Source organism: Nicrophorus vespilloides, unplaced genomic scaffold (assembly GCF_001412225.1).
Source record: "Nicrophorus vespilloides isolate i.1.1-1 unplaced genomic scaffold, Nicve_v1.0, whole genome shotgun sequence".
Lineage (NCBI taxonomy): Eukaryota > Metazoa > Arthropoda > Insecta > Coleoptera > Silphidae > Nicrophorus > Nicrophorus vespilloides.
In genome coordinates, this window is record NW_017097809.1 from 83,925 (window position 1) to 110,313 (window position 26,389).

Genomic DNA, 26,389 nt, shown 5'->3' on the forward strand with positions numbered 1-26,389 from the left:
AATTTAAGTTTTCGTATTTTTATTCGTTTTCTTCGTATTTCGAGTACTATGAACGCAGTCCCATTCCGTTGATCATGATGTTGGCTAAGGCGTTTCTTCTCTTCCTCCAGGCTCCCATACCTTGGGCGTAATACTGCAACTGCTTGTACCACACTTTGGTCTGCTCTTCATCTTCAGCCTATTATAAAAATTGCATGCGATTAATGTAATTGTTACATCAGGAATCTTGTTGTGTAATTACCTTAAATATAAACGTGTCTTTGCCCAAGAGTTCTTGTACTTCGAAGTAACTTTGCCAGGCGGGATCAGCTGCTATAACACATCTATCCAGATATAAAGGTTCTCGAAGTAAGGTGTAACGACCGTTCTTGTCCCTAACTAACAACAAGGCTGCATCTCTGATTCCAGCCTGCCTGGAAAACACCAAACTGTCGTCTGTTGGATCGTTCCGTGTTGATGTCGACTGTAAATATACACAAATTCAAATTGTTGTAATTCAATTCGAGAGTATCAAATTCATACTGACCTTTCCGTTCGTTACGAGCAACGCGTTTACAGGTGTCAGTTTTATAGTTCTTCCTTTCCTCCAGTTGTTATCAGTCGGTTGGGTGAAGAGCAGTCGGCCTTCCAATGCGAACTTGGCCTCGTCGTGGTTCCACTCGAGCACGTCGACGGCGATCTTTCTCAATTTTATGTTAACCAAGTCCATCTCGGAACTCGACCTCCTTCCAGGAATGCTGCTAATCCTGCGCCACAGCTTGCTAGGAACATCCTTCGTCTCTGAATTCATGTGGCTTAAATGCAACTCGATCTTGTGTTGGGCTTCCTTCAACTGCTCTCTGGTTTCATGGTGTGTCGGAGTAACCTTATACAGCCTCGCCAAAAGTAACGGATATTTTGTAACTCTCTGCACTGGGACCATCAAGAACGAGTTCAAATTCATCCTTCTCAATACCGTGTTCTCCATTTGCGATACTCTCAGAAAGATTCTCAACAGCTCCTTTTCCTTCTCGAGACTTGCTAACAATAAACTGGCTGGTCCTTGGCGAACACAGTAAGTCTCAAATCCGTGCAGCATTGGAGCGGCTTCCAAAAACAGTTTTCCAATATTTACAGTCTGCAAATCCTCGTCTCCTTGCTCTGCGGCAATTTCAACGGCGTCCCTCAAACGCTCAGCTAAAGCTTGCGAATTTTCCAACAGCTCTTCGGCGTTTAAGAAAATTGCAGATAACTGATCGCTTGTCAGTAGACCGGCCACAAGCATAGGCTGATAAAACTCTTCCAAAATAATTTGAAGATCTCTGCTGTACTTCTCCTCAGTTTCTACAATCTCTGTAATGATTTCCTTGCGTTCGGTCCTCTTTTTGATGCACTTTCTGCAAACCAAAGGTTCGTGCTCGGTGTTCGGTTCAAGATTAGCCTCGCAATCCTCGCAGCAGATATTAATTATGTCCGGCTTACTTCTGTATTTGCTCAAAGAACTCTTGCTAGTTTCGGAGCCAACTCCAGAATCGTTTCTTTCAATTTCTGCGTTTCGTTTATCATCCGTTAAAGAGCATGGCATCACCAAAGAACTATCTTCACTGGAATCGCTGACCGTACTCAAATGTGAAACTCTGTTGTAAGGAGTCTCATTAGTTTCTTTGCTTTCTTCTTCTATAACTACATCAGAATTTCCAAAGTTATAAGTATAGCTGTCTTCAGGGATGATTCCGCGTTCCTTCGCGTCAACCAGGTAGCTCAAGATGTCATATTTTGAAGCACCTTCAAAAATGGATCTAAAAATATAATATTTAATAAACTATTATTCCAATTATATCAATTAATATATATATTACCTTGTAGTGTATTCCTTGTCTAATTGTAAATCGTCCATTATACTGGACGGCGGTGGATTTGCAGGTAAAGGTGGCGGGATTTCAATCTCTTCATAAATTGGATCCGGGTTCAATTTTATGCTTTCGTAATGATGATCTTCGCTTTCGGAGACTTCGACGATAGCGGAATCAGCTAATAACTCGTAAAACTTGGTTCTTGCATTTAATTCTTCTTCAGTTATGGAACTCCTATTACTGTGGTCCGTGTAACATTCAGATCCATGGTCCATAATTTCGTATTGCGTCGAAGAACTGTGCTCCGAGCAAACGTCTTTATCATCCAGATCCAATATGTTATTATTCCTCAATTTTATGAAAGACTCTTCAATGAACTTCTTTACTTTCTCTTCTTCAGTCAATGTTTCCAATATGGGCTGCGTGTTTTTAATGTGCGCTTTGCCGCAAACGTGTGGAACCAAATTAAGTCTGACAGCTTCAACCGGATCATTCAAACACTTGAAGATATCGTCGTTCATGGTTTCTTTGGTCTCCGGCAAAGTTTTCTCCTCCATGAAAGGATTCACGAAATTGCCGGTTATGTACACCGTACTGCTCTTCTTATTTTCAATGACGATACCAGAATCTTTAACAACAACCGAAGAATGATACAGCGGTATTTCATCGCAGACTTTAATAGTGGAATAACAATCATCCCCATTGATCATAATAGATGTTTTTCCTAAATGATTGTCGGTTATTGAGATGGTGTTGATGTTATTGGTTTCGGGAAATTCATTCTTTATTTTTAGTTTATGGACACTCGGCTCACACGCGTTGATCTGCAGAATAGTTCTGTTCTTCTCTTTCTGATGATAGTCCGTCTTTATTAAGATCTTATCAGCTTCCTGATAGGTTTTAATCAGAACCTTATCTTCATCCTCCAACTTTTCTTCTCTGATCCTACTGTTCCTCTTCCTCGGCGGAGCTGAAGGAGGCATCTCCTCATTAATATCCTTATTGACATCAAACTTAACATCTTTCTTGACCTCAAATTTAACTTCTTCTTTGATCTCACACTTAACTTTTTCTTTAACCTCAACCTTAACCTCTTGCTTCGGTGGTTCTGGAGGTGGTTCCGCAGGTTTAATCTTACTCAGCTTCGCATTAGTGATGCCATCCAGACGCTCCAGATCTTCAGCGGTAAAGACAATCCTCGAATCAGTTTTCTTTGCTTTACCTCTCAAAGCCATCGAATCGCAAAAGATGATACTGCGAGACCGATCTTTGACTGATCTCTCACTTTCAGATCTGCGAAGTTTGCACGAACGCACCGCTGGGAATAATGAAAAAATACAAATGAATAATAGTGTTGTATATACAAACATATATTAAAAGAAGATTTCGTGCATTATTATAATGAAATTAGCGCTGCGAATGTGAAAATTTCTCTTTTACTTATAATAAAAAATTTAATAATAATGTAAAGCCACGGGCGAATCCTGTCGATATTTCGCGCACAATTTCTGTTATGGAACAAAGTCGATGTTATCCACGTATCCATACTGTATGTAGGTATTTCGTAATATTGGAAAATGCTATATTTATACATTCTTGTTCGTAGATTATTTTTCAATTGATGTCGAAACCGTAAATTGCTTCTAATGACAACCGTTATCTTAACAAACGTCTCTTGTTGGAACGTGCATTTGATAACCGTAATTATAGATCTATTAATAAATACATGTAAATATCNAAGAAAATCTATATAATTTCATATTTGTATAATGGGGAATGAATTATTTAAAATCGTTTTAACCATAAAATATTTATATATAATAATGTTATGTTATTCTTAATCAGCGTTAAACATGTTTCTAGTTATTAAATAATAAAATATTTTACAAAGAAATGAAATCCATTTCACAGCTATATATAAATTTAAAAATTCTCTTTTACATATATTTTAATCATTTGTTGCAAGTTATTACACATTAATACTTAATGTGGTGAATTGTTAATTTTACTAGAATATACACGTAACTTCTATTTCAAAGCACTTAAAAAATTCTTAAACCGCATTCGAGCATCACGAAATTTGAATACTTTTCGTAAATATAATTGTACGAAAGGTCAGACAGAAGTACGTAAACTAAGTAATAAAAAAATAATATATAATAATATCTTATGTATTTATTAGCATAAGAAATGTTTATTTGTATTTTCTCGAAAAAAAAATGTCCGTTTTTGCTAGACTTTTGAAATTATTATTGTTTTTGTTGAAATACTGGTTTTGCGTTTAACGTTCTACATTCGTTTTGTTAGCGAAAGTTGTTGCGGTTAGTTAAAGTCCTTGTATTTAATTTAAAACTCCGCATATTTAATTTTTCCTTCGGCTCGTGAAGACAGAAAACGAAGAGAGAAGGAGAGACAACGATTCGCGTTATTTTTTTTTTCAAACCTAAAGCACCAATTAATAATCAAAGAATCCCAATACCATCGAAAATTTAAATAATTTTTCATTTCGAAATTTATTTTTGAATATATTTCAATTTAAAATAGTGTAAAAAAATATTATATTAGAATTTTACTTATCACCAGGTTTAAGCCTGTGATGTTTATACATTAAAGATGTTAGTAATTTGTTTTTATAAAAGAAATTTAATTGCGGTTTTTATTGTAGGATTCGAATAAGCGAGACTGAGAGTATAAATAGATGAAGAAGATTTGCACATTAAAAACTAGTTATTAGCAATTTTTACCTGCAGCATTTTTATTTTTATCGGTCTGCGGTTTTGGCAACGATGCTTCTTCTTCTGCATCTTGATTTATGTGTTGTTCTTCGACAACCTTTTTCGCCTCGTACAACTCTGTTTGCTCTTTCACTTTGGGTGTATCTGCAACATCGTTGCAATCGTAGAAGACTTCGTCCTTTAATTCCTCATTGTAATCGTAGAATTCTTCGATGGGATCTACTGTTTCTTTGTATTCGTAAAAGATCTCTTTCTCCGGCTTGATCTCCTTTTTTATGGGTGGTGGCGGTGGAGGAGAGGACGGTGGAGGCGGTGGTGTTAAGGGTGTTTTGGAGTGTGCTGGTTCGACCAAGAATTGTACCTTTTTCCTGGGTGGACTCGTTGGTAAAGGTAGGTAAAAGTGTGACCCAGTTTTATGGGCCGGCGAGGGGCTGCGCTCGGGTCCGTGGCTCGAATCTGTGTCACTGAAAGTTGCAGTGGGCTTCTTCAATATGGACTTAAACCGGTTGGATTCAGACTCCTTTTCATTCGACTTCGGAGACGACGACGTCGCGGATTTCGGTTTCATTTTGCTGGGTTTTGGGATCTGGCTTTTTCGTACTTGGACATCCTCGTAGTCGGGTTCGCAGATCGGAGGTCGGACTCGGATTCTTTGGCCGTTCACTAAAGTTATGCTAGAGTCCTTCTCCTCGTGTCCGGTGGACATAAGGTCGTACGGGTTCACATTGCATTCCAGTATAGAACGTCTTCCCACCGTAGAATATTTAGGTTTCTGCTTCTTGGAGTCGCTGCGAGCTTTGCTTGGTGACACAGAACGAGCCCTGAACTGGTTAGGACTCTCGGTTACAGAGAGGCGAGATCTTCTCATAAGATCGTAAGGATCTGCAGCTGGGAGGATGGATGGTCTCGAGGAAGATGTTACTCTAACTGTACCAGCTCTTGTTGGAGTGGTTTGAGCCAATGTGGCTGTGGGGAAGCAACGCACCGTCCCGAATTTCGAATCTCCGCTTGGGAACGGTAACCGGGTTGCCTTGCATTTCTTGCAAGTTGTTGGGGTCTTTTTGCTGGACCTTTTCGTACCGTTCAGGTAATCTGGGCATGAGCATAATACCAGCGCCGGTGCCAGCAGCAATCCATTTGGACTGCCTCTGACGCTGTCGTACAACCAAGGGTCCGCGTACCTCATGGATCTGCTCAAAGAACTCTCGTTTTCCTGCGACCAACGAGGATTTTCACTCTGGAAAAGATAAAAACAACTTCATCAGTTTTATTCTTTTGCTATAATTAACATAGCTTAGTGAATAATTTAACTTTCTATTAGTCAGAACGGTCATTTTAAGAAAGCGAATATTAGCGAAATTAATTTATGTCGAAGATAAAAATCCAATGGAAAAGAAGATACGGAATCAAAAAGAAACTTTCATTCATCAAAAAAAAATCTAATTAGTATTCTACTAACAAATGTATACAAACAGTTAATAATTATATTAAAAAAACTAAAATAAATAATATAATTTCTCAACAACACAATCAATTAATAAAAACCATTATCGAACAAATATTTTTTTTTAGATAATATAATTATAAATAATATAAATTGTACCAAAATTGTTAAAAATAATTATTAATATTGTTTGTATTAAAATTTATATAATAGGGGTGGACAACTGCGGCTCTTGTGATAAACGATTGCAGGATTCCAGCTCTTACAGTGGAGGTTATGTTATTTATTTTTACTAGTAAAAATGCAATTATTTTAACAGGCAAGTGGCTCTTTGCTTCATAAAGGTTGCCGACCCCTGTTATAGAAGTACAATATTATAACGCTTATCTAAATTAAACTAATTAGTCTTTATTGTTACATATATTACTTATACACTATGTGTGAATTATACATAAATATCTATCATATATATTAACTATTATATACCAATGACATCTGTCATCAAACAACAAATAATAGCTGTGACATATATGTTTAATGTGTATGCTGTGTATTAAATTATTTTTTATTGTCACATCTTTAATACTAGTATTAAGTTGATTTCCCTTTTGACGCGTTTATAATTCAAACTACTCTTTCTTCTTTTATTTCAACGCATTACTATTTCTTCTTCAAAAGAAAAAGATGTGCTTAAGGTGAATGAATAAAGAGCGATGATGATGAGTCTTGGGAAAACTTTCATTGTCGCAAAGTGTGGGAGTTTAACAAGCAGAGAAAATGATATCGTGCGAGCACTTTTACGTTACTTTCCTTTGATTGCTCAGAATATTACTGTTGTTATTATTGTTATTTTTTATTTGTTTGTAAGAATAAAACAGAAGAAGCAGGCAGATCCACTTAATTTTAATAACAAATATGCTTAGTAGGCGAACGATCGATAGCATTTATTTAAATTATTTCATTGTTTCCAACGCAATAGTCGGAAGAATAGGCACGAGAACTTCGACACTTCCTGAAGACTTTCGATTCCTTTTTTTTTTATACATTTATGGACTATTAAATGAATTCGCTCGAACGATAATGCGATGTATATGGAGAGGCTCTTGTGCAGAATGCAATTATGGCAATTACGGAATTTAATATTCTAATTGCTGCGAAATCGGTTTAGTACAAGGAATTTCTATGCAGGATATGCATATTTTAATTGATTTTAATCATATCTTAAGCTGAATTAATAATAAGATAATAAATAATACAATGAAAATTTCCTCTTTAACTTCCTAATATTAAAACTTACTTTCCATTTCTTATATTTATTAATGATATTTCCCAGAAAAAATAGTTATTACTAAATTTATTAGGTCGAAAGGACGACCTATCAGAAAATAAAGTTATAAAAAATTAATATTTACTAAAAAATTAATTGTAGCTAAATTGTTTAATTAATTAGTAATGTTTAAGTAATTAATTGTTTTAAATTATCTTAATTAAATTATATAATTTAATAATTATTATTTTAAACTCGCTTTATCAAATTAAATACTATTATGTATCAAATAATTAAATTTTATGAAAAGACCTACTTTATAATCCTCTCATCATAACAAGACGTCAAATGACCTTTCTTGTTTCAACTTCGGCATTTAATTAATATATTAATAAACTAGATAACCTTCTCATTTGTTTTCATTTTCTTAAGATTTGAAGTCAAAACACACATATATAAATCTTGTTCTCTTTTAAACTATTAACAATATTTGTTGCTATAACTTTCGCATTTCACTCTCACACGAAACTATATATAAATCACTCACTTTCTGATTATCTTAAAATCTAAATTTTTAATTAAAATGAATTTTAATATTGCATGCATTAATAATAATAATAACAATAATCTTTTTTTTTTCCTATATTTTTAGGATTTTTTTAAAAGATGCAAAATGATGTGAAAACATATATTTTTTTAAATTAAAATATTCTTACATAAATTGCTTAAGTGAGTTTACTTTAATTCTACTAAAGACTTGTAAATGCTATGGGAAATTTTGTAGTGCACCTTCATTGCATATGTTTAGTTTCAAGCTTGATCTTTGTTCTTACATTGCTAATTACTAAGGAACTATGTCTACTCTATTACAGGAAGGAAACGAACAATACAAGCTAATTCATTAAATTAAATTAGTTAAAACAAATGTTATGTACCTTATATATTACAATTTCTATGAAGTTTGTTTAATAATCTTTTGAAGCAAATTAGAACCAATAAAAAAAATACTTATAATAGTATTAGAAATAAGTAATAAATGTTTATGGTTTTGTTACAGAAGGAGAAAATCTGCAATGAAAGCGAAATATTTGCGAACATAAACGAATGCATTTACACGTTCGCACAACGAACGACCTGGAAAAGAAACCTATTCATAAAATCACTAATTACCAACGCTAAAAGTCTATAGATTTAATTTAAATATTTTATTATATTATCACATTGAATTTACAATTTCTAAAAGCAGTTGAATAAATATAAAGAAAGTTTACCAGTTAGTACAAATATTAATAAACTATATTAATTAAATTTTATAGTTAAAGAAAGTTTAAGTCAATGCTATTTTCAATTTCAATCAAATATTTTAATAGAAATTTATAAATTACGCATATGAATTGTTGAGGTTTTATAAAAATTACTTCGATTTAAATGATAAAATGTCTCATTTTATGTCATGTTTAGTTTCCTTCTTAAATTATAATCTTGACATTAACATAATTCAATTAATTAATTTATATAAATACAAGACCTTTCGTCAAAAAAATGTGAATATTTCTAATAATTTATAAATTATAAAGTTTGCAATTATTTTTAAATTTTACTTTCTTTTCAAATTTTACATATTTATGTATGCGTTTTCATACTCTTCCTTTTTAATTATTGATTTTATTAAGCAGGCTTCAAATTCATTCGAACTCGAGTCAGGATATTGAAGTTAGTTTATAAATTAGGAGAATCATTGGAGTAAAGGTTAGAATATTTATAATTTTGCATGATATGTATGATACATAAATCAAGATCTTGTCTCTTTTCTTGTCATTTACATTATTTATAATATTTTATTTATTTTGATTATATTAATTAAAAGAAAAAGTAGCTTTCAAGACTTCACAAAATTATAAAAAAAAAATATTTGAAATTCACCAAGAAGAAATTAATAGACAAATTTATATGTAATAATAGCAAAAACATGAGTATTTACGTTCAGAAAATATTAGGAAAAATAGAATTAAAAAAAATATGTGTCTATCTGGTTATGTTATTAGAAAATGATGAGAAAAAAGTACCTAAGAAGAATGATTTAATATTGAAGATGTGAAAAAATGAATGAAAAATTGCAAGTTTGTAATGAATAATAACGTAAAAAGGACTAGAATCAATCAAATTATAGGATGTGCAAAGGCTGAGCATGGTAATGGATTGGGGATAGAAATATAAGTGGTAATGGTGATTTGCTTGGCTTATGATCATTAGACCAGTTTGATTAATCATGTTGCCATTGGTATTATTAACTGCAGCATCTAACTTCCTCTTGGTAAGCAATCGCGCGTCTATTTTCATATAGGCATAATATATAGTAAAATATTTGTAAAAAAAAAAAGAAGAGGAAAAGCATACGACGGCATGGAAAATTAATGGACGATGGTGAAACTAATATTTTATGCATGTGCTGTTTCGCAACGAGAGAAAAATAATTGTAAGAATCAGCCTACCCTTAAACCACAGGAGGAGAAGTTCGCATCCGGTGAAGAAGCAAATCGTCGCATCGCATGGCTAACCACTGTAGCCATGGAAGGTTATCGAATGCGGCATCACTGAAAATACACACGTACACATTTAATAATTATAATAGTATTGCATTATAGTTAATAAGAACAGAAAAGAAAAAGATTGAATAAAATGTAATTAACACTAATTAATGACCAGTAGCCAACCGAACCGTTCAACTATGAATTACATAAGTTTCTTAACCGATTCACTAGACGGGCTGTGGTAATTACCAAACAATTTCTTCTTTCGAAGACACTAATCAAAAGTAATTTCCTCATCGTTTCGATATTCAAATTGACCACAACAACAAAAATCTTCCTCGAATTTAGTTCACAAACTTCCGTTTCAAGTCAAGAAGCTGATTTTTTTTTTAATTTGGTGTTATTACAATAATGTTTACTTATGGTTGATGGTTTGAATAATCGAAAGCAATGAGAGTCAAATACAGTAAAACGTTGCCTTCTACCAATATCTCGGAATCTTTGAATCGAAGGACTAAATATTTACAAAAAAGAAACAGAACAAAAAGATTTGAAGTGTAATTATATAAAGGGATAAGACCAATGATTTTTGTATTGAGAAATCAATTTATGTACTATCTATTTAGATTTTGTTTTGTTTTGAAATATCCAAACCGGACTGATCGAAGCCGCAATATACGCATAGTGCGTAACCGTAACTCATTTTTTTTTAAATATTTTTTTTTTAGAATGCAATAAGGTTTAGTTGTATCAAGGTCATATTAACAATGAGAACAATAATCAAGATTGCGCTAAGCTATGACGGTTTTTGAAAGTCCTGTAAATGAGATATGATCTTTAAATGTAAAGAAAGTCATATGATCATTGAAAGTTAGAGGCCTTCTTGTGTAGGAGCTAAATGCGTGAAAGGGCTGACAATGACCTCAAATTCATTCAAACTATATCCAATATTACCTACTTAAAGCTTTCATATTTAACAATTTCTTTGCTCAAATATTTAAAATTATTATTTATTTAAATTAAGATTATTATTAATATTTTTTTGTAATTATTTCTGTATATTGTTTTTTTTTTCTATTTTATTTCATTTCATAATTATTTCCATTTTTGAAAATATGTACTAAAGTTGAATTCTCTAAATACACTAAAGATGTTTGTTTTCTTTTATATCAATGCATGACATCTTGTAGAACATAGAAACGTAAGTACTATTTTAATTGATGTTAGCGACCTGCAAACCGATTAATCCAAGACATTAATGACTCTTTGTTGGCAACTGCGTACACGCAATAAAACAATTAGAAAGCACAAAATCGAAAAGGAAAAAGGCTTTTCTAGTCAGGTGTATTTTGTGGAATCGCGTCTCGCAATTACACTGCTCCTTTAAATACTGCCTTCACCAAGGAATTCTCCAAGTGCAGAAGATTGATTCGTCGCACCGAGGTCAATCGGAATGGAGCTGTTAATTAATTTGCTACTACCCATCCATTAATAGTAAGTATGTCAGACTGCAGTCCGAAAATGCCCAAGGGTGTCTTCTAATACCGAGGAGGAGCGGAGTCTGCTTTGTAGAGACGATGGAGATGAAAGAAAGATGGAGAGGAAAGAGAATCGGAAAGAAAGTGAATCAGACCTCCCGAGGCCGAAAAAGTCTTTACTTTCATTCGGTTGCAGCCATTAAAAATACTATCTTATTATCATATGCCCCACATTTGCTCTATTTCACTTTCCCATACGCCGAAATGTTCTGCAAAACTTTTCCCATATTTCGGATCACACCACTTCTTATTGTTTGTTTCAATTATCTCAAGATCAAAAAATTGTATCAGATATTTAAATTGTTCTTAAACACATGGGAGCATCATCAAAAGTAGATTATTTCCATAATTTTTATAAGAAAATTTGTTAATTTACAAAAATATAAAATTGGTAAATTATGCAACAATTAAAAAAGAAAAGATAATTATATAAGAATGATTATTAATTGGATTATAAATATAATTAATACTACAATTCACTTTAACATGAATGTTATTCCCTTTAACACTTTCCCTTTAAATCCATTGTGTGTAACGGATATAACAAATATATATATAACAATAGACGCATTTTGTATGTCAAATGAAGTTTATGCAGTGTAAATAATCCTTTATGCAATTTTATTTTGTTTTTACTTTGCAAACTGGAGTATTTCATGTATTTATTTGTGTTTGTTTATAAAGGTTTAATATATTATTTAAAAGCTTTATTCCAATATACAGTGAATTTTTCAAATTCTCAACTGCTATTTGAAGTGATAAACCATTCACGTGCGTTCGTTTTTTTTACCTAGAAAATAAATTGTTACCGGAATTCCGTACGTGTTATTCCAATTCTAGAGTATTTTGTATGCAAAAGATTCCATATGCATAGCTGCAAACACATTGCACGAGAATATTTCACTAAATAAGCTGTAACAACATACTTATTTCCAAACTGGATCTAAAATATTATACGATTTTGATAAAAAAAATCAATAACTTTTTGGAGTGAAAAAAAAATACATCTTATTTTATTAAATTGTTATTGTATATTATAAAGGAAGAAAGAATAGTGAAACGATATTAATATGGAAAATTATTGTATAAAAATGACTAATTTAGAAATACTTTTTGATAATTTAACAAAAGACATAATGTTAGTACAATTAATTAGATCACAGTTTAAATAATACAAAAAAAAAACTTGTGTATCTATAATTATAATAAAAGAAAAATGTGTTACATATTAAAAAAATGGCCAATAAATATTTTTTTAACTATTTTAGGTAATATCAGACAAGAAATATTGCACAATTTTATAATTATGTATAATTTATTCGTTAAGATGTTTAATAAACAAATAAAAACCTTTGCTTATATCTTCAATACGAATTATAGATATATATAACAACTTTATTACAGTAGTAATTCATATACAGTTATTATATAATTTCTGTTTTGAACTTTCATATTTACTTCGATATTCATATAAAACTAACGTAACCTTTCTTATCAATTTAAAATGAAAACTGGATTATTTCATAACAGTTTCTACAATAACGAGTTTCCATAACTGCATGAGTTACATGAATTACTTTAAATAAAATGAAATACAACTAAAATAAAAACTTGTCTTTGCTTTTCCATATTCAAAATCGAAATTGTATATAAGTAGGAAAAAGTAATATATTGGGATTTCACTATAACTAAAGTATAAAGAATGAAGCAAAAACAATTGATTGTGTTAGATTTAACTATACTTTTGTTAACTATACTTTAAAAATATCAAATTAATAATACATTAAATGTTTTGCGGCAATTAAACGCAGTCTTGTACAAGTATTTGGAAAGTAATGGTACACTTAAGAATGCTTCGCATATGCTACTGAAGAATTGACATTTCTTTGAAAAATTACTTGGCATGTAAAAAGTGCAGCCACTTTAGAAGTTTCCACGGATACTACCTATGTATAAAGAAAGTATATTTGATTATTAGTTTATTTAAAAAAATAAACATTATACAAGTATTTAAAAAGTAATGATAATCTTAAGTATTTTTCTCAGACGTTACTAAAGAATTAATATTTATTTGATAAATTACTTAACAAGTGAGCAAAACCATATTATAACTCTTACAAATCAAAATCATGTCCCTCCCGAGACTCATCCCAATCCATGTGTAAAGAAGCGCAGAGTCCCGTTTTTGGAAAATTGTTTATATTTCTACCCTCTGTTAAATGTTGCATTTAGTTCCTACTGAGAAACGGCATATTGTGGCGAAATTGTGCAAGGCACAGGCTAAATGAGAAAGGTGGTGGAAAGAAGAAGAAAGCCACTTTATAAGATGTATTCTACATCATATTTTTAAATAAAAGTCTTAATATTGATTTTTTGAAGTTCTTAAGAATGAATATACTTTAATAATTTGTTAATTAACTATAATTGTTCAATTATTAGTAATTAAGGGTTAAGATTAATATAGTACAAATTAATTCTTATGAATCGAACAATAGTTATTGAGAAAATATACTAATTGATCATAACTTGACTATTTGCAAGAACAGCACTCAAGAATGAAATTAAAACAAAATTTGTAGCAGACCGAAAGCAATTTTCTAATTCAAAACATCGATTAATCTCCTTTTTGATGCCTTAACATAGACCTTTCCATTAAACCGTCAACAAACAATTTCTCTATATCAGTTTTCGCTCGTACTAAATACACTCTTCTCCGTCTTCTGTTAAAGTAGTAAAATATATTAATATTTATTGCTGAACAACTTTTACCAACCAATGGATCGGATTGGACACGATAATGAGAAATCTCTCGACGACTCCATACGAATCCGAACCGAACAACATCCATCCACCCAACACAAGCAAGTATATTGAACTTGGCCCAAATCCGAGAAAGTTTAAAAATGGAAATTAATTATCCGTTTCCTCATATGCAAACGCAAACTAAATCTCACCAAATTTCACTTTTTAAAAAATCGTTCTATAGAAGATTCCCATAAAAAGTATTAATTACTAGTTATTTACCCATCCAAAAAAAGTGATGACTATATACATAGAAACTAGCAAATTATTCGATAATTAAATTGATTACCTGAAATAATTGTACCACTACATTCTCTTTTTTGTTAATATTCTTCTCTCTTTTGTATATGCTTATTGAATCATACACACTTTTGGTGCGGGTTAAAGTTTAAGGACGAAATCACTATAATTACGTGATCCTCTGATTTGGACTTCGTTGTTGTCGAATTATCGAAACAAAATTGAAAGTAGTCGATGGACAATAACAACAACTACAAAAAAAGGGGACATAAGCAAGTGGTCTTTTCTTCTTATTGGTTTCGTGTGTTATGTACACGGATATTACGGATAGGTCATGGCTGAGTGACTGATGTTGGCTTCGGGCCGAGAGAAACTTTATCAGCAGCTTAAACTACACTCACACATATACAAAATTATGTATACATATATATAAGTATGAATACATATATACAAATACGAATATATATACACAAATATGTATACATATACACAGTTGCAAACAACACACCCAAAACATTCACACGTTTACGTTTATTAGTTTTGCATGCGAGAGTCTTCAAATAAAATTGTCTGAACTTGGCCTTATATAGAAAGTCCATTTAACTAAATTACAGAGAAGAGAATCGGAGATGGAAGAAAAGCAGATCATTTGTAAAAAATGTGAAATGAAAAGTTTGTTTGATAATTATTAATTAGTCATTAACGAAGTAGGTCAAACTTAGGTTTGTTCAATGCACTTTAGTGTTTGAAAGACATTTGACTATACTCTTACTTCAGACACACCTTATTGGGATAATTACATTGATTTTCTAGTGGAGTTTACAAGATACCATTAAATACAGTATACAATATAATTAATTAAGTGACTACACTCTCTGCAATACTTGTCTACAATTTATAGTCGAAAAATACTATGTACAAGTCACATCTATTTAATTAAGTATAGATTTGCCAAGTAGTGCGTAAAGTACAATCAAATAAATCAACACAAAATATATTTATAAAGAACCTCGTCAACGTTCAAGCAAAAGGGAAACTTAATATATAATGGTAATCCTACTATTACATAAACGGACTATTTAAAGCAAATCATATAAACTGGATCAGTCCGGATTTCCTATAGTCCGGTTTGAAATTTTTAAAACAAACTAAATTTTAGGAGCAAATCATAAATAAATTCTGAAAAAAAAAATGGTACGCAATTACTTTTATACGTAAATGATCATTGTTCCATTTATAGTCACTTCACTTCATGAACCACTCACAAAGGATTTTAAAGTCTTCGAATATGAAATGATAGCTATGAATAAGTATATTAAATTTTATGTGCAAAAGGCGAAATAGCCTTTAATATATTTAAAACCTTTTGTTATTTGCATCCATCCATTTATAACTATTTTAATAACTATAATTTATTGCATACATAAAAAATACATAAACAATAGATTATTAGATTTTATTTCCGCAAATATATTTATTAATTTTTAAATAAACAATATTTCTTGAAATTGAATCGTAGAAAGTTAATAAATTAATTTATACTGATGCAAGATCAACTAAATATAATAGATGGACATTTTTTGATACCGCCTTAATTTTGTAATACTTTCATTTATCTTAAATTGGCTGTAAATGATATAAGGAGAAATGTACATAATATACATCGAAAGTAGTGGATTATCTTAATTGGTTTATTATTCAGAAAGAGAAGTCGGCATATGCCTTGGATTGCTTTATATAAGATCAGTGTACCAATAAATTAAGATTTTGTTTGAATGAAGTGTGATTATAATAGAAAAATTATAACAATTTCTAGTTTTGATACAATTATCTATTTTAAATTCAAATTTATAGTTAATAATTATAGTCTTTAAAATATGACATAATCTTATATTTTCATTCAAGATTCATTAAACTATCTTAATTATCAATTATTCAATTCTAATGTAAATTTACCAATTTGAAATAATTTTAAATAATCGAGTCATAATGTTAAATCTCCTATAATTTCTTTCATTAGTTACTTCTATATCAATTATTGTAATGAATTTGATTTCTATAGTAATTATTGAAGTTATATAATAAAATTAATTAAAATATTCTATTCTATTCTAATTACAATTATTTGAATAAATATGTACAACATGTTACATATTTTGAAGTTAAGTAGTTATGGATCAAAAACCTGTTTATTTTGAGAGAATTTTACGAAATTCGAACATTTTTTCTGTTAAAAGTACAGTTTTAAAGTAAATTTACTTATCTTAATTAACATATATACTTTTGTAAATGTAAAAACATTTAAAAATTTACATTTTATTTATGTTTATTTCATTACATAATTTAATAAAGACAAAATTAATTTTGTTATATAAATTAATCTTTAAATTTTTTATTGTACATAGATGATATTATCGATTTGTATGTTACTTAAAAATATTTTATTCAAATTGTCTATAAATTGTACAGTTTCTAAATAATAACTAGATATACAATAACTACAAGCAATTAAAAGTTGAATAAAATATTCACAGCGCATTGTAGCATTTAATAATCATGTCAAGAATATGAATATTTTGAATACATAAATGAATAAACTTATTGCAGACAACATGAAAATACTTTCAAACTACCAAATGCATTGTGTAACAACTAATATTGTTACTAAACACAAAATATTTCTGTGTCACTGTTGTTCGTGTATATTTTGTATTATTTAGTTTATATAGAAAAACAGGTCAAGTTGACGAATTCTGCATACGTTTAACTCAAAGACCGAAAAAAAACATTGACACAAATTTCGCCAATGCGAGCGATACATTTTGTATACAATCCCAAAGCAATGTTATTCAATTTTTCACCGAATGCAACTCGCGTACAGCGTGCTATTATTGTTTTATTTACTCTTTTTATATTTATTTTTACATGTGGGTTTCGTTCATGAATAACAAATTTTCGCGTTTTACGCACTCGAAGAGGGAAAACAATGGCCATTCATAATGCGGCAAAGACGAGTCGAATGGTAGGAAAAGATAGAAGAGGAGGAGAAGAGAGATGATGAAGAACATGAAACGAAGTATAAGGATGGAACGAGAGCCACGGCCGTAAATCAAAATATTACATAAATCGCTTGTCATGTTGCAGAAATTGTTGCAGGCGCGTTTTATGCTGATGCCCATTATATGCAAAAATCGAAATGTTTCTATCTTAATATACAGACGTCCAGACGCGCGCGTTCCCATGGAGAACAAAAAAATGCTTAACAAATAAATCTCCGCATTTTTTTCAATATTTATTTGCTCGGTATTAAAATAAGTAAGGAGCGCTTTTAATTAATATTTATTTTATGGAGAAATGCCGACGATTATCCAACACCCATTTTCTCACAATCGCATTGTGCAGGTTGACATACCAGTCGCAAGCATTCACGATTATCGACGATTATCATACCAACTATTCATTATTTTAATTGATAACCGGTAGAAAATGCCAGTTTCGAATCGTTTAATACACAACTTGTACAAAGTTCTCTCTTTACTTTTGCATTTTATAGACATGGATTCCAATTCATACACCATACCAAAAGGATACTCAATAAATCTTCTAAAAGATTCCATTTATAAAACATAATTAACATATACAGTCAGCTCTCACTTAACGTACATTCGATTATTATTACCTCGTTCGAACGTACATATATTCACATTAACGTACAATATTGTCAATCCAACAAGTCAATTCTATAGTATATAATCATTAGCTACAGCAGCGTTTTCCAAACTGTGAGGCGCACATCCCTCAGGAGACGCGGACTAAGGGGAGGCGCCAAATGATTAAATATTTTTAAGGGAGGCGTAGTAACATCAAAATTTGGAAACCATTGAGCTGTAGTATATATACATTATATAAAAAATAAATTGTACTTTATAATCTGATATTCTTCGTTTATGCTAATTGATCTAAAAACTATAATTTATTGAATAGACTAGTAAGTTATGAAAGAAGAAAGTATTGTTTATTGTTATATAATAAACTTTTAATAGATTTTGTCATACATTCTAACTTTCAAATCGGAAGATGAATCATCTATGTTCTACTAAATTGTAAATGGATACTTCATTGATAATAAATAACTATAACTTTAAGTTACATCACTTCTCCACATTATATCTCTAATTAACTACAATGTGAACGTATTGTTTAGAAAAACTTTGCAGTATTTTTTAACTTCAAGAAGTCTAATTTCCATATAGCAAGTGTAATCATTTCAAATTTATTATACTTGCAATGTAATTGCACAACAATAATCTTGATGGTATTTCCAAAATAGTAATAATTTCATAACAATAACTGCGTAAAAAGGCTGTAAACGGAGTAACCGTTTTTTTTAGTGGGTTGCCTTATATAAGATGGATGAGTAGTTAAAATTATTCTAAAAACCCACATGAAAAGAAATGTGTTTTCTTTTAAAACTCAACCATTTCTCCATAAAAAATATATTCTCGTGGGTTTGGTATGGATTATTCTATATATGAACATATGGTTTTCATAGTGTAGGCACGTATGTAAATCAAGCAAATAATTAACGCTTCATTCATCCAATGTAATCATTTCTATTAGGAATATAGTATTCGTTTCTACATATCCGGATTCAGATTTAATTTCTACATTATTTATACAAAAAAAATATAGGCCCTAATTTGATTTAAGTTTCTTTCATCCAATTTCTATAAATTAATTAAGAAAACTATGTTCATTATTAGAATATCTATCATATTTCAAAAATACGAAAAGTATAAAAAATATGCACTTAGAAAGTTGACTAAATTTGCAATAATGCAATGCAATGACTTAATTTAAGTCAACTTAACTTAAAATTATTTCATATAAGTAAACTTAAGATAAGATAAACAATATTTAAAATAAAATGAAAACGTACACTTAGAAAGTTGGCTTGATTTGCAATAACGCAATGCAAAAGGTTTTAGGCTAAATAATTCCATCGTCCGGTTAATCGTTCTATACCTGCAGTATTTCTTGCAGGTACAGGTTAATAGGAAGTAAAAAATAAATACTTACCATACTATTTTTGTTATAATATTTAGTTATTTAATTCATACCAGATCAAAGTTAAGCAACGTATGATGTAAATAGTACTTGGATTGGTGATAGAGTAGTTTTTAGTTAACTTCATATAAATTAATGCTATATAATGCTATTAATTGCTGAAGTATTTTTTTTAATAAAAACTTTAAGTTAATGTAAACAATAAAACAACGTTAAATAAACAAAATATTGTAAGCAAATGTATGATGAAACTGTCAATAATTAAAATATAAATTATTTGTTTTACTGTGAGAAAACTTTATGGATATTTTGTCCGTTTCCTGCATACATTCGTATTGGTTCAATGGAAATGGAGCAGAATATATTTTATGGATTCTGCATACACTTCTACCTTATTTAGAGCTAATGAAGAGCTCGAAGCTCCTGATGGTTTAGTAGATTGGATTGTGGAAAGCTGGCTTACAGTGATGTTTACAGCCTTTTGTTTGCGATCACAGATATGAGCATTCGCTTATTTTTAATTTTAATTTACTGTTATGAAACTAGAACTCGGAATGCCATCTATAACATTCTATTGTATACACGTGATGAATGGTATTAGATCAGTGATAAACAACACGTCTACACCTACAATATTATTAATATAAAATTATTAACGAAATGCCAACACTTGCCTTTATAACAGTTAATTGTTTTTTTTTTCTGTTTCAATTTACTACTATTTTCATTCCAAATTTCTTTTTTATATTTACGGAAGACAATTTATTGGATTAATTATAAATTTTAGCAAATTTTCTAGAAACATTTGTTATGTTTATCGAATAATAAAATTTATTGTTTAGTCCATCCCTGTACGGTTATTTAACTCGCCATACGCTAATCCGTTAGATGGCTCTAAAAGTTAATGATCCGCAATGACTCAAACTATAGAGCACATAAATACGAAAGATTTATTCAATTAAATTAAATTAAAGTGCGAGCTCAGTAAATATATTTTATGTCCTTGAATCCTAGCATCTAAATTATATAGGAGTTACATATTTTTGCTGTGGGATTAGATCGAAATTAATTGCAGAGTTCCGCATTGCCTGGCCCCGGCGTTAATGAAAACGTTCTTGGTGAAACGAATGGAAATGATTGAAGAGTTTAGTCGAAAAACTGCAATTAAATCATTTTCAAAATTGGCATTTTGCGCTTAACGAAACCGTATTATTAGTGTACTTAATACTTTCCATTAGAATGAGCAGTTTTTAGTTGATGAGAAACTAATTGATTCACGTATTTAAATATTGAATGAACGAGTAAATTATTATGTATATTCCCGAGTGGAACAAATACCAACAAATTTATTTATATTATTTTCGGGGACAAAAAGATAAAGTAAACTTAAGATAACTTAATTTTAGTTGACTTAACCTTTAACTACTCGCGCGTTGTATTTTAAACACCACATATATTACTGCATTTCTTAGAACACGACGCGAGTAGTTAAAGGTTAACTAAGACAACTTTACTTAAGAAAACTAAATATAAGTAAATTTATCTTAAGTTTACTTAACATAAGACGACTTAATTTAAGTCAACTCAACTTAAATTGACTTAATTTAAGAAGACTTAACATAAGGCGACTTAATATAATTCAACTCAAGTTAAGATAAGTTAATTTAAGTCATCTTAACTGAATTTGACTTAATATAAGTCATCTCAACTGAAATTGACTTAATATAAGTCAACTAAAGTTAAGATAATTTGATTTAAGTAGACTTACTATAAGTCATCTTAACTGAAGTTGACTTAATTTAAGTAGACTTAATATTAGCCAACTCAACTTAAGATTACTTAATTTAAGAAAACTTAACTTAAGATAACTTAATTTAAGTCATCTTAACTGAATTTGATTTAATTTAAGTAGACTTAACATAAGATGACTTTACTAAAGTCAACTCAACTGAAGATAACTTAAGTCTACTTTAAGATAAAACACGTAATTGTATCCTTTCTTACTATGAATAATATATTCATATTATATTCAGAGAGGAAAAGGTAAATAAACATTTATGTTGTTCAAAAACTGGTTTAAATCCAATTAATGACTTTACATCAATCTGTAGATAAGATTTGTATTATTCCTGAACAACATTGCCTTGGAATAAAGATAAATAATACGAGTTGTAACAATCCTTTAGACAGTTCACAGATTTTCATCTCTGGCCTTGAAATTTGAATCAAAACCTTGATCACTTTGCGTCCTTTGTTCTTTAGTAGATCAGAATCAAAATTCCAAAAGATCTATTGTTAATTTCAATAAAAAAAATCCAATTTATACATTTTTAGATAAGGGTTTACTTTGTGTACAAGGTGAACAATTAGGAAAAAATAGTTATAGATAAATAATATTGTATTATAATTAATAATAGTAATTTATTGTAATCATTAATGTTATACTTATAAAGAAAATGAGTGAAAGAAATAACTTAAGAAATAAGTAATTGATCTACATTCTTTCAAGACATTCCCTTTTAAAACTTGGAATTTCTTCTATTGAATTCCAAAATTGACTCGAATTATCGAGACTTTCTACGAACCATTAATACTCGAAAATAGCTTAAGAACATTTTTTAAACTTACTCCACTTTTAAATTGTTATTGTTGTCGGATCTATAAACTCGAAGCGGAATAAATTATGATTTATAATCTGACATAAGTGGATTGCGAAAGGATTTGTTGTGTTTGGATATGGATTTGGAACAATGAACGGAACGAATACGTACACACATATATCTTTCCGTTCCTATTTCCTATACAATAATGAAAAGATCGTTCGCACAACATAGCCGCAGTGATCATAGTTTCTTATCTCCATACATCTGTTATACAATTATCCAACAACTTTTTCATACATTCATACCATTCATCATTTCACAAAAAAATGCCTAATTTGGATCAGATTTGTATCGCACGCATTTGTTACAAAAGAGAGGTAAAGTTTTCGTTAGTGAGTTTTCTCAGAAGATAAGCATCGATATATTTTTTGTGTGAGTTTGTGTCTAAGGACGTGTCCTCACGTAAGTTGGTTGTCAAGGTTTCATGTTCTCATTTCGAACTACAATCTTCCATTATTTATATCTAGAGATTTATATTTATACAAATCAAAAATAAAATTTGTTAAATATATTTCTGAAAACCAATTATATTTGTATTTTACGGTAACAATAAAATTTACTTTATTAACTAAATTGAAGAATTTATAGAATAATTTATTATTTCCTTCAATAAAATAAAAATATTTCTAATTAAAAATTGTACTTTATACATAAAATTATTAAACAACAAAATCATAAAAGTAACATTCTTTATACATTTCTTTTTTTTTTGATATTTTGATGGAGAAAATTCCATGCATTAAAATTTTTGAATCATGTTCAGGGTTTTAAAGAAGTGATGATTTATATGAGAAATACTCCATATTTGGATATGAATCTGGTTTAATAATGGTATTCCGTTAACATCCTCACGTACTTTGTTACCAAAATTCTTAAAGCAGGTAATAATTTAGTTGAAAAAAAAAACATTATTCAAAATATAACCCTTCTGAATATAAATATATGTTTTTTTGTAAAGTCCACATATCACAAATTAAATTTAAGTTTTAAAAAAGAAACATCGTAAGACAGAATTTACCTAATTGAATATTTATATATACAAAAAAAAACTGAAGAAATAATTAGTTTTACATGATCATAAATAATTAAATAGACTAAAATAAGTAAACGAAAAAAAGTGGAAGTTAAAGTTAAATGAATAGTTTCAAAACAAATTAGAAAACATATGTTGTTCACAATAGTTTTTATTGTGTATAATAAGATATGATTAATTGTTTATAGAAGTTACTGATCTTAAAATAGACTTAGTCATGTGAAAAAACAATAATAATAGTAAATCGCAGAGGGAAATCAGCATGAAATGAAATAAGAAATAGTACGCAACTAGTGACAGCAACAAGATATGTGTCATTTGAAGACGTGGTACAAATGCATGTACATACTTCGAACATGATTGATTTAAAGAGTCATTGAATAGGTGAAAACGTATTAACAGCAGCTGATTTACATAAATATTCATCTCGAACAAAACACAGTTTAACTATAGTTGAAATCCATATATTCTAATATTTAAAACATCTTAATGCAGTAAAAAATATTTTGAACCCGACAAAATTTCCCTAAAATTAAAATGTAAATCAGAATATGAATTAATTTTCTAATATTTTAGTTGTAGTTCTCAATTAATAATCGATGAAATTATATAATCGAACCAGAAACGGATTTACACACAATTAATTAAAGTAAAAGTAATATTTATTGCGACGTTAATTGTTGTAGATCAGAGCTCTTTCCGCCAATAAAATTATATAATGGATAATTGATATTACTCATACAGGCATAGCTTTACTTATGGTATTTTGCTACGACGATCGTTTATGTTCCCTCCTAGTATTTATCTATTATTAATAGTTTTTTATTACCTTTGTATTTAAACTGGATTCAAGAATTATATTATTTACTTATTATCAATGTTTTAGTATATAGCATGGGTCGGCAACCTTTTGGTAGCAAAGAGTGCACGTAGATTCACAATCGCTATTTTTACGAATGAAATGAATTTTGCAACATAGCCACCAATGTGAGCCCCATGGTATATAAAAAAAAGAAGATGTGACTATAATCCTAATCTAATCTAAATAAATACAATTAATATAGAGCTTTATTTATGATAAATTACTACAACGTTTCTTATATTCACTTGTAGTGTTTATTTCGTATATATTTGTATTTATGAAAAGGAAAGGAGATGCAACTGTAATCGTAATGCAATCAATATAACAGACATGAGATGTTGGAGGTTGATCAATATTTTCTTGCGATTTTTCAACCGGTATCGGTGCATATTAATAACTAACTGTACGTCCGCGGAGAATGTTTCCATAAGTGCGAAAACAAAATCGAAAAAAAACAGTGCAAAAACGGTTTGAGTGTTGGTCTCGTGGCTTTAGATGGGAGAGAAGTGAATGTAACTGTATCGCAGTTGTCCCACACAGGCTTATCCTTGGTTTTATTGAAATGACATAAAGGTTAAACGCCCTCACCTTGGTTATAAATACATAAATAAATAATATATTGAACTATTATGCGAGTGAGGCTCTCCGTGCCTCTTGGACTTTTTGCATTACTCACTCAAGTGAAAGGATCAAATTCTGTGTTTCGTTTTACGTTATTCCTTATTATCATTCGTTATAATAAAAAAAAATATCGTGTACTTTTAAGATCATCAGTTGCATCATCATTAATGTCAAGTTCTGATCACCTCTGATACCATAATTTTATATTAATAAGCATAAATATTTTGTGTTTCTTGTTTTTAATAAGAAATAAATTAATAATATATATTTTGTTTAAACATTTTTCTCGACATAATTTTGACCATTGGTTCAAGTCTTATTTTAATTAATTAATACTTTTGAAATAAAATCATATTCTTCTCATTTAAAAAAAAAAACATTTAACCAAGTAAGAAACTCACAAATAAACTTCATAATTCAAGTTTTTAATAATTAAAAATAAATAGAAAATGTGTATAGTGTTAAATAAATAAACAGGATTTCATTTTTTTAGCGTGTGTACCAAATGCTACCTGCTTCTTGACCTTAACAGTCTCTGAAGTGTTTATTCAACAACAATCAAAATATCGTACAAAATTTATACTGTGGGTTGAAAATTAATTAACTTATTAGTCAATATGAATAATTAATAGTCTTCTAATATATTGACTAATGACGAACAATAAATATTGCAAAAAAATAATTAACATAAAGGTTTTAAACTAAATTAAATTGATTAGAGATTAAGAGAATTAAAAAAATATTTTTCAAACATTTGGATATAGATTATCTACGAATAATCATATGTGTATAAGCTCAAGAAGTCTGAACTATTTTATTTTTTGTACTTATTTTTCATTTTTCTTACTTATTTCCTTATTATAAATTTTATTTAGATAATTTGAAACATATGTAAATATAATAAAAGGTGGCTTTTTTTTAAATCTATCAATGTCAAATACTTCACTTTTCAACGTAGGTGTGTAATCAATTATTTAATATATAAATCACGTACAAAAATAGTTCAAGTCTCATGACAAAAGTAAAACTTTCAATTTTTAAAGGCGAATAATTGTATTATGTTTTCAAACTAAAGCAATACCTCGCATAGTGCGGGTAATCGGTTCAGGACTGTTTGAAACCGGACTAATCAAGAAACTAAATTCATACAAAAATTAATGCTCAAATAAAGATTTGACTGAAAAACGATAAAAAATTATTATTATTTTAAATATTTAAACCGGACTGTAGTGAATCCGGACTAATCAAAGCAGCACAATAAGATATATTGCTGTATGTATAATTATTTTAAATTTAATAAAAATAGCTGACTTGTGTGATGGTAGTTTCAAGCTAGTTATAAATAATAACGTATTTTGTTAATATATTATACAAGTATTTGCACAAGAAATATTAGTGGTAATTGCAAAATTCCTGTATGATTGAAGGTTGCAGAGAAATATTTTCTATATGTTATACATCATTTACCAAATTGCATACTATATAAATAATATAAATATAAAATGAGTTTATTTTATGCGAGCGTAAATACGGTTGGCGTTTATTAGATCGGCATGCAAAGAATTTATTCAAATTGTCCACAAATGAAGTTGTGGATAAATGAAACGAGAGAAAAAGAAAGAGAGAAAAAAAACGTATGGGTGTAAATGAAATTCTTTCTTACCTCTATATAAAATCCTGTTAAACTTGACGTCTGGGCGTAGATTTTGTTCGCTCTCCTTTATTATTATATCAATTGGTCTTCTGATGAAATC

At 29.6% G+C, this 26,389-nt stretch overlaps 1 protein-coding gene across 1 annotated transcript; it reads right to left on the reverse strand.

Moving 5' to 3' along the window:
* LOC108561047 lies at window positions 1-26,389 on the reverse strand. The gene is made up of 7 exons (XM_017918820.1): window positions 26,299-26,389; window positions 9,771-9,872; window positions 4,577-5,804; window positions 1,839-3,150; window positions 527-1,778; window positions 242-463; window positions 1-178 (listed from the first exon to the last, which is right to left on the reverse strand). The coding sequence occupies exons 2-7, from the start codon at window positions 9,846-9,848 to the stop codon at window positions 47-49; spliced, it is 4,224 nt and encodes a 1,407-aa protein (XP_017774309.1). The 5' UTR covers window positions 9,849-9,872; window positions 26,299-26,389; the 3' UTR covers window positions 1-46.

What these genes read in the sequence shown, in the direction of transcription:
- LOC108561047 (XM_017918820.1), bottom strand. Translation starts at nt 9,848, where the DNA reads ATGGCTACAGTGGTTAGCCATGCGATGCGACGATTTGCTTCTTCACCG. An exon ending in TGCTCGTAACGAACGGAAAG is followed by an intron (nt 464 to 526) that starts GTCAGTATGAAT and finishes GTATATTTACAG; the next exon opens with TCGACATCAACACGGAACGA. An exon ending in AAGACACGTTTATATTTAAG is followed by an intron (nt 179 to 241) that starts GTAATTACACAA and finishes TTTTTATAATAG; the next exon opens with GCTGAAGATGAAGAGCAGAC.